The sequence below is a fragment of the Pieris rapae genome, chromosome 3 (genome assembly GCF_905147795.1).
Source record: "Pieris rapae chromosome 3, ilPieRapa1.1, whole genome shotgun sequence".
Classification (NCBI taxonomy): domain Eukaryota; kingdom Metazoa; phylum Arthropoda; class Insecta; order Lepidoptera; family Pieridae; genus Pieris; species Pieris rapae.
In genome coordinates, this window is record NC_059511.1 from 2553553 (window position 1) to 2569160 (window position 15608).

At 32.8% G+C, this 15608-nt stretch overlaps 1 protein-coding gene across 2 annotated transcripts in view; it reads right to left on the reverse strand.

Moving 5' to 3' along the window:
• Positions 1-7050: 7050 nt before the first annotated feature.
• LOC110991900 (angiogenic factor with G patch and FHA domains 1) overlaps positions 7051-15608 on the reverse strand; it is a 42691-nt gene continuing 34133 nt past the window's right edge. For both annotated transcript variants that reach the window (XM_022257479.2, XM_022257488.2), the window contains one exon: positions 7051-8383. In XM_022257479.2, coding sequence (XP_022113171.2) covers positions 8219-8383 — 165 coding nt within the window. In that variant the 3' untranslated portion in view covers positions 7051-8218. The remainder of the gene's footprint in view (positions 8384-15608) is intronic.

The window sequence follows — 15608 nt, forward strand, 5'->3', positions numbered from 1 at the left end:
ATCGTTTTTTTCTCAGTAATAAGAGTTACAACTTACTCTTAAGAAGGGTATATCATGTGTGATAGAAACATATAGTATGTTGATGGATAACTGATGATCTCGGATGAGCACGAAGAGAAAGAGACTATCTCGATTTCTTTCCGTTTACATCCAAGGGAGTATCTAAAAACCACCAATTGACAAACTCCATTAAATAAAAATTACAAAACTGGCTTTTATTTTTAATTTTCAGCTCCATCTGATGTCTTACCATCTGCAGTAATGCAATACTAAACAAATGAAACCTTCATAAAACATATTATGTTTACTAGAGTTTATAAACTATATTAATTTTAAAACCTGTATTGTTGTTAGCCAGACAACTCTTCCGTTAGTACAAAATCGCAACATTGTTGCGACTGAATTAATTATGGCATGCTAACAAATCCGAGGGCTGAGTTGGGAGATCCTACATCGTACACCTGTTGCGAACGAACGAATTTAGATTCAAGTAAGTATAGAGCTACCATTTAAATATGGGCTTAGACTATTTAATACAACCTAAATTATCGGATAGGATTTGATTGAGTGATTTTGACTTACTTGAGTAATTAACTTATATGACGATGATATTAATTTGGTATAAATTGGACAAATATCGACGTCTTTTGATGTTATTTTCAAAAATATATGTTCGGTGTTGGCAAAATATGAACAATAATTAATAATTTTTTTAATTCTATACTACAACTAGGTTTAAAATTACTTTGGTGATGCTATTAGAAACCCTATCTAGTTAAATCGGTTATTAAATTATGTATTGGTACACTCATTTTAAAAGCAAGCAAAAAGCTACAATGTTTTTTTTAAATTTTAATAATATGTATACCCATTTTTTTTATAAATTGCCTCAGTACAAAGACACAATTAAACATTACGATCTATCGTAACATAAAGTTAAGGCCTAACCTAACTTAAGACTAAAAGTTATTTAAAACGAAACTAATTTACTAAAAATCATATTTAACATCAGAAATTTACAATGTTATCGGGTGCATTAATTTTAATTAAAAATTTTCAATACGGGTTGATAATAATTTACAAAACTCATATGTTTTTTATCTTTAAAAATGATCATGAAACAGATTCAGAAATCTGAGGCCAGGACCTAAAGAGGTATCTTTGTAGGTAGGTAGGTTGTAACTCCACTGATTTATTTATGTTTTTATATATTTTTTATGTATTGTAAATCAGAATCCAGGCTTTACCACCAAAAATTCGTCCGGAAAAGTAGCATATTAGTTACAAGAGCCAGTTATGTTTACAGAAAGGTCAGAAGTATAAAATCCCCAGACGAAGGTCACCTAGACTGGTTAATGTTTTTATCGTCTAAATATAGTTTTGTTTAGTCGGCGAAAGTTATTTCAGCGTTCTTATGTTAGTAATAAACTACGTACTGCGTAAAATCAACGTGAATGAGTGGAAACTATTACATCATTCAGATTAACAAATCAATTTGCAGGCATCTTGGCATCCATTCTGAATTATCAATTATTTTTTCCTACCACATAGGTACCATTGGGACAACAGCAAAAGCTCACAAGAAGATCTTTTGTTGTTGTTATAATTGGAATCTATCAAGAGCCGTAAACTATAATGTATACATAAAATTTTATAGTGTCAAGTACTTTTTGACTAACTGCCATACCATTCTGTCTGTGACCTGTCTAGGCAGAATCTAATTAAGTGTTGTCAAAATACAGGTAGAACCAAGAAGAAGTAAAGTGAGCATCGTGCATTACGCCTTGATTGGTCAAATATTACATTACTGCAGATGGAGATGATAATTAAAAAAAAGGCTGTTTTGTAATTTTTTATTAAATGGACCAATGTTGGAAACTTGGCGGTGTGTAGGTAGTCCCACAGATGGAAAGCTATCGTGATACTCTTTTCGTGCTCATCATCCATCAAGATACTATATGTCGTTTAATTTTTTGTTTTTTTTTCCTTAAAGCCCGGCAACGCACGAAAAATGGGTATCTATGGGCTGCGATGTCTGCCATTTTTGGGCGTCCCGCAGGCTAGTTTGGCCCCATATTATGTAAAAAATAATAATGTCTCTACTACACTTGTGCATGATGGTTCTTGGTCCCAATCTTAATAGAGATACAATGTTGAGTCTGTGGACAACATTATCTCGGAGATACTATAGAACGTATCGTTTATTTTGATTTCGATGAAAAAAAAAATAGACGTCATATGCAGGCTGCTTACACGAAAACGCGCCAGCATTATAAATAATGGAAGGATCAGATACACACTTTTTTAACAGTATAATGTATATAATTTTTGTCAATTTAATGAGTTAAAAATATTATGTAGTATTATTATTTTATGTAAATTAAACAAGATTGTTCAAAAGAATTCTCGCTATGAATGAGGTAAACCGGTCCAGATATTAACTGTAGTAAATCGTAAATTTTGTAAAATATTTTTTGCGTGCCAACCGGTTTCAATAAACACTATTTTATCGAAGTTATCGTCGTACGTCCTGTACAGTTAAGTATCAACTGAATTGTCACTGTACTTCACTGGAAAGTCGTAAAAACGTAATTAAAAACAAGTCTACATGGCGAAAGGTCTGTGGGTGAATTTAATACGAGGTCGAGTTAATTACAGGGTGAGTTGCGGGCACGGGTGCACAGGAAACGACGCAGACGGCGCACTAGCCGACGCATAACTAATGCCCGCGGCGCCACCTGCCGAGGTCACCCCAGTGCTTCCAAATTACAGTAGATCTACTGTTTTAACTTAGCAATATATGTTATATAACAATATTTTCTATAATTAAAATAAATTCAAAAAAATATCGGATAGTGTTGTAGCCACGTGTAATTCTGAATAGTTTCGTTAGTCTGTTTTAAACTGAGAGATGTAAAACGGGAAGAATTGAAAAATAAAACAACGAACACCTTTCACGATCGATATGAGTAAAATATTTTAACGATAATACAATGTCCTAACTGAATTATTGTAATTAAATAATTACATTTTAAATGATTTAATTCTGCGAAACTGCTTACTTAGAGTATCATTTGCATATCAACCAAAACCAGTCAAAAACTTAAGTCAAAAAATATCAAAATGAGTCACAAAACAGAAATTATTTCGAATCGGAAATCAGAATCCTAAGGCTCATCCTCAAAATGTTTATGACTCCGATTTGAAATCGAAAAAGTAAATTTATAACCAGGTGGGCGTGAATTAGTCACCAAAAATGCCAATTGTCATGTTAAATTATGTTCATTTTTATTTACTAACGGTAGACCGCAACACAAATAATGATCTATTGATCTAAAATATACGAACATATAACATTAGCAAAAAAAACTAAAATTACACTACACGAGTCAGAGAAAAAATATAAATATAACTTAGTAATTTGTGAAATACCAATTTACGGGGCCAGTTGTGTGATGTGATAGGTGCGGAAGGGCGACGCAATGTTGACAAACTTTTTTTTGTACGTAATAAAAAAAAATTGTGCAGTGTTAGCCTAGCGGCTTCAACTGTATGCGACTTCGCCGCGGTCGTACGTTCTGTCTATGTGCGCATTTAACATTAGCTTGAACCGACTTGTGTTAGTCCCAAAAAATTGATGGCGTGCGTCAGGCACAGGAAGCTATTCAGAAATGATACAGAAATGTGAGGCTCAGAAATAAAATGGTTGTAGCATATAAGTTATTTAAAGAGACTATGTTCCTGTATCACTCCTACTTCATTCTCTTATTAAACCCTGCTACACGGTACGGTTTCTCTTCCTTTATAGGAATTTTGCCATAATGCAGTAAAGAGACGCACATTGCCTGCGTTTTTTCTCGATTCTCTGCATCTTATATCGAATTTTCCATGGAGAGTGTTCAGAGGAGTTGTTCGGACTAATACCTGAACCTAAGTTTTATCATAGCCTGCCAAGGCATAACACAAAATACCATCAGTATCACCTGGACATCAGTCGTTCCACTGAGCTTTTTGCCGCGCACCACGACTATGTGGAACCAGCTTCCCACTGAAGTATTCCCAAACCAATTCGAATTAGTCCTTCAAGAAAAGAGCTTAACAATTCTTAAAAGGCTGCGGTGTGTTTAGTATGAAGAAAGCCCGCCCGTTTGCCTCCTGTATATTAAATCATAACATAATCCGATTTGCATCTTTGAAATCAAACTTTTATTCGCAAACAAACATACAAACGTCTGTATGATAACTTTATTACCCGGACCCTTTATGGCATTACAGAAAATAAAATGTAATGAGCTTTCCAACGTGGCCTATCTTAAAATCTTAACTACAAACAATTAACATAAAACGTTAAAACATAACTAATAAAATATCGTGTTATGGTTTTATAAGTTACTGCCTACTTAACTTTAATTACTCTATCTGAGGATGCCTGCTGTTATATTACAATAATTACCGAATTAAAATGTAGATTCCGTGTATTAATATCTATTAAATGGTTTACTGTTATTAATTGGATGTTCAACAGGCTTTTAATATACATGTTTAAAGTAACATTTGTCGGTTACCATGATTGCTGCAAAACATAAAATTGGCGTTTATTAATCTATATTGAGAGAAGACGCATCTCCTTTCGTTTCAGACCTTCCGACCAGCAGTGTAATCTTTGAGTTGATGACAATGTGATAAATGAAAAAGGGAAAATTCTTATAATATAAGATGTTTTCTATAATGTACATCTGTTTGCATATTAGCTGAAGAACGTTATTTAATAAATAATTAAATGCTAATAAATTTAATGAAAATAGTTTTTTACCGGATTGAAGCTATGTATTATTAAACTTATAAAAAATGGAGACAAAATATATAAGTCCGCGGAAATGGAGGACACCGTGAGCAATTTCTGCAGAAATCCTCATCTTTTAGTCGATACCAACTCTGGGGAAATAAATACAGATAATACAAATTTTTCTACAGCTGTGATACTTTTTTGACATTCAACACCTTTTGTCTTCAATCACCGTGACCACGCACGCTGTAAGGCACGCGAAACGTCGGATAATTTAAAATTATTTTAAATAATTATAAGTTTACAATAATACATAGCTTCAATCCGGTAAAAATTGTTTTCTTTAAATGTGTAAATGCTATGTTAATAAAAGAAAATACTAAATGATAATAAATAATTCAAAAATCTTTGTTAGGCATCCAAAAAAAATGCTTTAAAAAAACACTTGGCCCTAATTCTACTTATATTAGTAGGAACTGATATTTTGAATAACTTAACTGTACTAAACTGGAATATTAAATTTTATGTCACTATTTTCGATCTGTCTGGAAATGAATGAATTCAATGCATGTCCGGCTGCAATCAAGGTACTTTATGTTCAGCTAATCACCTTGCTTTGCACTTGCAACTAGCGACAACACACGCGAAACCGCCATCAGAACATTTTACTGTAGCTTTCATAGGCATTAACCTTGCACATTTATATTTTAAACATAAAAATACAGATTATGCACCTTTTTTTAAATATTAGAAGTGTTCTGTGCCGACTGCCAGTTATGTATGTCTATGTGTTATGGATTATAGGTTTGAGACTAACTCATACCGAAAAATGCTAAATTCAACTTCGGATCAGATCGTCAACCTAAAAGAAACCAGTGGCGCTAACCTTCTTTGCCTCAAATTTCGGTATTTGATTCTTGTTTTTTTTGTAATATACAAGTAGATAGTAGTCCTTTCTGTGACACGCGCCATCGACTGTTTCGGTGTAAGGCAAGTCAGATTTGATACAATTTTTCTTTCACTTTCAATGTTAATGAAATGAACTCCCAAAATTTCCTTTTTATCGTGTATAATAGTTTTTCTTTCTTTTTCACAATAAACTACTGTTATGTGAAACCATGGACCGTGGCTGCAAAGTCAAACATTATTCTGCCAGATAACCTTCCAAGGAGGACGTCAATGTCATGTTTTGGATTAATTATGAAGACAGGTCACATCGAAAATCTTTACACTGTTACTACTGTCCATTGTCCATTTTGTAATATATTGACCGTTTCTCTTTCATTACACATAGTTTATATCGACGTGTTTACTCACATATGTCTAAGAACTCGATAGAAAGTATGATAATCGGTTCTTAGAATATTTTCTTGTAAGTCAAAACGGATAATGATAGTTCTGATGATCGGTTATGCAAGGAAGTGAACTTTCCTGCACTGCTAGGTCCTAGTTTACGTGTATTTTTTAACAAACATACTAAATGTGATGTACATTGTCAGTTGGGTACGAGTTCAGAACCAGAAGGGTGAAAAAAAAAGGGTCGTAGTGGTAATTATTTTGAATATATACGTATGTGTTTGTCGTAGTAAAGTGGTTGTATCAGAGAGTTTAAGGTTAAGTTAGCCTTGTTGCCTAGGAACGTTTAGGAAACTCGTTAAACGTTTCATTCAGTCACTTGTCTGACAGAATTTTAGCGACTTGATTGAATATCGATCTTAAATTAACTGTCTAGATATTCAATTAACTCTCTGATGTAACTTCTTTACTAAGACCTATATAAAGAGCATAACGTATAAATAATTCCGAAGCAGTAAATATTATAAATCTAAGAGAAAAGTAATAATTGGAATGTCATTGACTAGAAATGGCGTACCCCAGCAAAACAATGATACGATATCCAGCAAGTATGACTTAAATTGATTTCGCGGACCTTGACCATAAAGTTAATAAACAATACAGGTCGTATTGTTTATTAACTTTATGCAATGTAAATCATTTTAATCTGATTAAATTCACACAAGCTCCTTCTTTAGCGACCCCTTTAACAATAATGGTTCAGACTATTTACATGAAAACCTTCCAATACACATAATTTATTAGACATAAAAACCTGTACGGTACTTTTTGAGGTTATCGCATAGTCATAGTTGAGGGGCTTTACATATTAGTAGGGAAGAAGTAAGTTATGTATATGCGCATGGATGTCCTTAATACTATACTATTTAAAATTTATTGGATAAACTATTGTAAATAAAACAATATAATATCCTATATAAACAACTTTAATTAAATCCTAGAACTTTATGATCATATATATCTATATATTCTATCATTCCAGAAGGAACACATTTAATAAGCCTTTATAAAATACACTGCATTAGACGTGACGCAAAATTGCCACTGGTGTGAAAAGCAATAAAAGCCTTAAATGAATGAAAGATCAAAAAGAACACCTCGGACTTACACAAAGAAAATAAATATTATTAATATTTTTCGTTTCCAAATACAAAGGTATAAAAATAGAGAATTATGTACACAACATAAAATGCAAACTATGACAACTATGAAACGTAGTAACGGATAATTAGTAAATCAATAATATTCTAAACGCGAGTGATTACACTTTAATTGTATATTTCAATGATTTTCACATTTTACTCAATTTACATGAAGCTCTGACCTTTAGCAAATACAATATTTTGGTGAAGCACGTCGATTTTCCACATTTACTAAGTTATTTAAAAATATTTGTTTGCGCTTCCTCTTAGTCTCAAATACGAAACTGATTATTATATATTAACTATTCGATTAGGTATCTAGATAGTGAGCAGCGTTGGCCTAGTGGCTCCAGCGTGCGACTCTCATACCTGAGGTCGTAGGTTCGATCCCCGGCTGTGCACCAATGGACTTTCTTTCTACAACGTCTACGTACTTGGCTATTTAATTTTAAATTGGCAAAATATGTATTATGCACGCATATTGTACAATTATGTAATAAAAAAAACTAACTTAACATTTACACAGCGTGAAACGTGTACTAGATACAAATAAAGGGAACTGACAAAAATCTCTAAAAAATCTCTGGTAAATTTTTGTTTCTATATTATACTTTTCTATCCATACTAGTCTATTTCGTTCGCAAAAATAGACTAGTATTAATAAATAATTAAATTAATAAAAATACATTAAACATTCTATGAACATAGATAACGTAAGTATGGTGAAACACACACAAATATGGCAAAAAAATATAAGATATAATATAACGTCAACAAGCTATATAGAAACCAAGTTAATATTCACGATATTACTCTTACAAATTTATCATACTTCCTATATATATATATGTATGTGTAGTGTGTACCCATCAATAATTTCAGTTGGATAACTATTCCATCTGAAACTGTAGTGTTTAACAGCAAGAAATGGCATCTATTCGAATTCATCTTCAGGCTCATTTTGGAACGCTTTGGCAGGCGGTTGGAGCATTTTTGTTTTAGCCGCGAGTCTCATAGTCGCAGGTCCGAGTGTACCCAGTGGCTCAGGAGTCGGAGTCGCACCCAGACCTGTTTTTCCTTCGTTGCTTACAAGCGGGATCTGTGAAAGATTTTAATATAATTTAATACGGCTAAATTAAAAAGGCAATAGCAAGAAGTACAGATAAAAGGATTTTAAAGACCAGTTCCAGATAACGTTTGTAAAGAAATATAGAATACTAGCTGACCCGGCAAACGTTTTGCCATGTTTTTGTGCCAAAAAATTAAAGTTTATAATTAACAAAAAAAACATAAGGGTTGGTTGAAAATGTTCGTAAAAAAATAAAAACGAAAAATTTTGTCTAAAAAATAAATAAAAAAATTTAGGGGTTAACACATAAATTTAATTTAAACACCCTTAACATTAAGGGGGATGAAAAATAGATGTTGTTCGATTCCCAGACCTACCCAATACGCCCCAATACCCAATTCGACAAAATTTCATGAGAATCGGTCGAGCCGTTTCGGAGGAGTTCGGTTACTAACCCCGTGACACAAGAATTTTATATATAAGATGTAAAAACACAGAAAGTGCGTAGCCAAAAGCATTTGTATAAACGCAAAATAACTTAATTCATATAGGTACACTTATGTACGTCTACAGAAAAGGTGTTAAATTGATTCTAAATTTATATTTACTACCAGTTCGCAAGTCAAGGGCGTATAGCGGGCAAGAAGAAGAAGTGACATGAAACTACCCGCCACCCTTTTTAATCGCCGAGTTTAGAGTCATAAAATTTGTAAGGCAGAGCTGCCATAAACATTTAAATATTTGATAAAAAGAATGAAAAACAAATACAGAACATTTATAAACTATGTCAGGGAATAGGGATACGATATGAAACGGTGATGCTTATATTTAACGTAGAGATCTAAATGAGTCAGACACCATTTAGCTTTTTATTGTTTTCTCTTGTATATGAGCAGTGTTTGTTTAGTGGCTTCAGCTTCTCTGATCCCTGAGGTCGTAGGTTCGATCTCTGGCTGTGCACCAATGGACTTTCTTTCTATGTATATATTTCTTTCTATATAACATTCGCTTGAACGGTGAAGGAAAACATACATGAGGAAACTGACTTCCGAAGATCTATAAAGTCTAGGGCGTGCGTCAGGCACCGAAGGCTGATCACCTACTTGCCTATTAGATTAACAAATTATCATGAAACAGATACATAAATCTGAGGCTCAGACATAAAAAGGTTTGCACATCAAGATTTACTTTATTTTTTTTATTGATTTCTCTGTTAGTTAGCCAGGGTGGATTGACTGATTTGTACCAATGCATTTCCTATTGGTGTATACATAGTTGTTTATATTTAGTTCATAATTTATTTAGGTATAAGTTTCAAATCTTCTTAATAAAATATAAATAACCGTAACTTTTCTTTCGAGAAAAAAAAACCTAGTATAAGACCGTTAGTAAATACATTATTAGTAAAGATTATACAAACCTAATAAAGAAATAACACATCCATTCCCTACTAGTTTACTAAAACCGTACATTACTATTATCGTTAACGATTCTCCAAGAATATAAATTACCAAACTTCATGCATCACCAGACAATGTAACATTATAGTGTTTCAAACGTTAAGACTTGAAAAAAGTTAAATTAATTATCCATATCAAGGGAGATATTAAATATTGATGAAGTTACTTAATAACAACTAATATTTTTTAACATTGATAGCGTTTTTACAGTAATTCGTATTGTATAATTATTTATAAGTTTTACGACTAGTCAAGTTGTTGTAATACAAAAAAATTCTGTGGGCTGAATTAAATAATTCATAATAATAAAATAAATGAGAATCAAAGATTTGTCCTCTATCTTCAGGGGACATGATAAAATAGGAGCACACATTTACATTCTCGTAATATATCATAATACCTAACTCTCTTAAATATGTTTAAATTATTAATATACAATCTGTATTTATCTTTATCCAACACTCTCTTTCTCACTCATTCACTCACTCACACATTTGCACCTACACACTTACTCATGCACTCAGGCGTGTTGATAATGGTTGAAAAAAGATAAATAAAATAAGGTTAAATAATGTAATTATTTTAAGTAATTAAGAATTAAGTTTGTATATGGAAGAGCTGGGACACAGGTATTTTTAACTTAAAAGGGTTTCTAAACATAAAATGAATAAACACTTTTTTTTCTATTATAATCAATACTATTTTCAATTCATAGTATAGGTTGACCTACTTAGGTAATAAAAAGTTCGCTACAAAATGTATGGCTTGACATTTAATTATGCGAATTAGCCGTAATGATGCATGTCTGAAATAGCTTTCGAGAAAAAATAATAGCGTCAAACACGAGTCGTAAATAACAAAATGTTAATAAGACATAAACGCAATGTGTACAGTATGTCTACTCTAGCAAATAAAATACGTAAAATTGAATAAAAAAGTATTTTAAGTTTCGGACAACTAAATGTATAGAAGATACAATGAAATGTAGACAAGAAATGAGCATACCAATTCAAAAGCCCGGCTTCATGAAAAGCCCGGCAACGCACTTGCGATATGGGCAGCGTGAGTCCATGGGCGGCGGATCACCACTTAACATCAGGTGATCCCATACCCATTTATATAAAAAGTATCTCTTTATCTTTATATTTTATTATGCATTAATAATTACACTCGTATAAGTTTTTATTAGATCTCGTTATTATTAATTATTTATTCACAGTCCATAAGCAAAGGTCGTCTTAATTTTCAACATCCTATAATCAAATAAAAAAACTATTAACTATTAGACCCGAACGGCGCGTACGTATCAAATACATGACGTCACTGTCAGACAGAGTAAAATTTCCTGTCATTGCTATTCAAACCAAACAATTACTTAGATTTACTATCTACTGTTCTTAAATATAAATGAAGTTGCATATTAACAAGATTTATTTCTATACTTTTCTTCAAACCGATTTATATAGGCCAGTTTTAACGCAGGGGATACAGTTTAGTAGTGTTCACTTTAAAAAAAGTAATTGACTATGCCAAAATGACAGAGAACCAATGCAAACCCAAAAGACCGATAGACCGACGAGATTGGCAAATATTGTGGTAAAAGAAAACTTAATAAAAATATAAAAGCTTAATATAAGGATTAATAGGACATAATTAATATAAATAGCTAATAACGAGGCAGAAGAGAAATGGTTCAAAAAATATATTCTTAAATTAAGTTCAAAAATTCAAAAAAGTTCCTGAAGTCCAAAATCACTCTTCAAAATTAATATATAAAGCTTTTTTCAGGTAGACCGATGACTAAAATTTCGTCTTCAATAGCATCCATTGCATTAATGCTTTATTGTCTGCTGAGACATTTCTAGACGAGCGGAAGTCGGGATTTCCTGTCCCATTCTAGGCGTGTGATCTAGGGGTCAATGGAATAGATGAAAACAACTCCATCTATGGTACCCTCAATGTCACAGGTTTGGTCGCAATTATTTAAATTTAGAACTTAGATGACTTATTTGAAGATAACAAGAAAAAAATCACACAAGTTTTATATTTGCAATAAGCAGTCTTTTTTGTTAGCTACGGAAATTTTCAGTGCGCGTAATGTACTTCAATCCCGGGAAATAACCTTTTTTAAATGTAAATAAACAGAGTATAATCAATCACCCACCCATTGTAGTGTAACGGCAAAACCTAATTCAAAATTATCTGATATTTTTGGACATTTTAATCCGTTGATAAATTTTGATATAACATTGTATCTTTGTGTAGGTGTTTCTCGGTATACTTCAACCGTGACTTAAAAATAAAAATAAAAGCAATAAAGCCATAGTAGAAATATTAAGATAGTTATCAGTTAACTTCAAGATGACTTCAAGAGACAAATTGCAGTCAACATTCCACGTGTAATGAATTTTAAACGCTCGGCCACGTTCGCCTACGTTTTAAGGCCCTATCCAAGCAAGAATTGCTGTCAGTGTGTTACACTGACAGTAATAAAAAGAATTAGTTAGGTAGGACATTAATGTAATTTTGTAATTTTTTTTCTGAAATGGATTACTTGGCTTGCGATAAAATATATCGTGTCAATTTTAAAATCATGATATATATATATATACATTTTCGTTATAAAATGAATTCAAGTGTCAAAAATTGGCCGTTTGGATGTTTTTAACAAGCGATTTTTTTCTTTAAATCGTGTATTGATCGTTCAAAATGGATACATAACTGCTCAACTCCACCAAATATTTTTTCCATTTGCATTTTAAGAAACGATGACCAAAACTGGAAAGTAACAATGTACTTTTTTGGAGTTTGGCGACCAGATGGTCCTTAACAGGCCCTAGTTAACTTGTTTGAAACTAACAATTAATACATGATTGAGAATAAAACGGAACATACAGTCCCCATTTTGACGCATTGTCCCGTCACTCTCGCTGTCACGTTACATTGATTGTCCCGATACGCGCATTGTACGCTTGCGCCACTTCTATCCCTCTTCCATTCGGAGTCTTAAAATATGCAATTATTTCATTAATGTTTTGTTATGACGTTGTCACGTTAAACTATCGTCTGTAAACTTTACAGACTAACATTTTATTTAATGAGTACGCAAGTCCGCACAGAGTGTGGAACTCGCTATAGCATCCCGACCAACTAAACCCCTTCCCAACCTTCACGTTTGACAAACTTAGGGTCACGTTAGCATTCTACCAAGAGACCCCGTGACTAGTTGCTACAGCAAGCATCTTCCATTAACTTCCGGGGTTTGGTGAGCATTTTGATTGCTCTCCAAAACTAGATTACTTTGTGTGATATTTGACGCGGAAAAGGCTGATTTTGTTTGCAGCACTAAAGGGCCGAACGCGTCTGTTATACAGTGCTCCTTTAACACGTTGAGTCTATTTATATGCCATTTAAATATTATTTGACACTCTCGTAATATTGATATTGTTAAATAAACAGTATTACACAAACATATCTAAGCCACTACAAGGCATAACATTGCAAATGAGCGCGCCATCATTATTTTAGAAAATTGAACTTAATCGCAAAATTTAAGTAAAGTGTTCAAGTTATTAAAAACGTTTAAATAACTGTTGAAAGGAACTCAGAACATAAAATCGGTGAATACCTATTCATCTGTAATATGACACTGATTTCTGGTATTTTAATGGAACGATTCAGCAATAAATATTTCCGAAAATGGCGCCTAAAAGGTGCCGTCCGCGCCGATGGACAACTCGTAAAATTCCTTTTAATTACGACAAAATAAATTAGCATGAATTAATAAACGTGTTCGGACCTCTTCATTTCTATAGCGCGTTTTATTAAATTGTTTTGATACATTTTAGGTTTACTTTTATAGATAAACTAGCGGATCCGACAGACGTTGTCCTGTCTACACGTCTTTAATTTCAAAATTTCAATTTTTAATAAGCCATTTTGATGAAAATTATTATTCAAATGTTATGACAATATCTAACGATCCAGCACATGGTCACACACGATATAACACAATGATAACAAAACTTTTTTTAAATTTCGGGACAGACTAAAATTAAAATTCGAATATTATTTAAAATTTGACACTGCGATGGTAGCGCCGTCTGTCGATTCCATTGTAAAACATTCCAAAATCAACAACAACTAATAAATTGAAAATTAATTAAAAAAACATTGTCCAGCGGACAAAATTGTGAATCTAAACCATTCCCAGATCCCCTTGAACACACACAAAAAATTTCGTCTAAATCGGTCCAGTTGTTTAGGAGGAGTTCAGTCACATACACACGCACACAAGAAATATATATATTAAGATAATATATAACCGACATCTCAAGAACCTACAGGATCAAATAGATAAAGAAATCGGTAATTTTCTTTTGTTTAAATTGTGTAGTACCCTCAAGTTTAGTTATTATTAATTTAATTATTTCTAGTCCAAACTAAACAAAAATTAATACAACCCATCAAGACGTGTACTGTATACGTCATAGAGGCTTTCAAACCGTTTGAAACCTTTCTCAAAACAATAACCTAAATTACAAATACTTATAAGTTGATGATTTAAAAACTGTGTTACGATACGAAGACCTGTACCTAAACAATCACCAAAACTATTATTTTAACAATTCAATAAAAGGCCGGCAACGCACTCGCAAGCCCTTTGGCAATCTGGGCGACGGTATCACTAACCTCAGGTGAGCCTCCTACCCGTTTTTCCCCTCTTCTATAAGAAACAGGAGTAACTAACTCACTGTAATCTAAGCCTAAAAAAGATTATTAATAGGCACAGTCTCATCAAAACATTCCCTTTGTGGAGATATACATCGAAAATAACCAACGTTAAATATATAAGCAGGTAGTGAAATTATTTTATAAATTCTTCAACATCGCAGCCCAATATGGCTATCTAGGACATTCGTTTGATGTCTGTGGGCCGCAGGATATGCATTTTATAATATGCATGGTAAACAACTATTAAAGCAGTATCGCGTTGTTAATCAGGTAAATTTAAATTCCTTTTTACATAGACCAACGCCCAACGTTCGCTGTATTATTATTGAAGGATTAACCAACTTCAAAAAAGCGGTAAGGCCTATATGTATAGTGGGAATTGTAAAATATTTGAGTATGATAATCTGTGTAGACTTCCGTGCACGTGTGAATTTATTCAGTGAATGTTTGTCTAGAATTTTCTCGGAAACTTAGTCATAAAGTTCACTCCAGTATCCAGGAATTTCTGAAGCTAAAACTCCAGTAGTGATATAACCTCTGGGCATCGGCCTCTTTTCCGATCATTTGTTTTCTTAATTAATCAGTAGGTGACAGCCTTTTCAGTCTGAAATAGTCCGTCAATTATTAGGTCTACGGCATCAAATTCCTCAAGATGTTTTCGTTCACCGAACGAGCGACTAGCGACTAACTGCGGACATGAAAAGAAAAGTCCATTTGTGCACGCATTTTCTAGACGCTCGCTAAAGACACTAGTCGAAGACAGCATCAATTAACAATATACGTATGTAAATAATGTTAAATCAAAAAAAATACACATTATAAATAAAAAAAATAAAAAGCGGCGATTTAAGATTCGTTTAGGTAACAAGCCAAATTTCTCCGTTCACCTGGCGGTGACAGATATACGACTAACATTTAAACACGATATATTTTATAACAAAACGCACACAGGACGAACACTCGAAAGAAAAGCAAAAAAAAAAATAATAAAAAAATATTAAAAAAACCAAGGTATAAGATACATTTTAAGTGACTCAGCATCAGAATTATGTTGTGGAGGT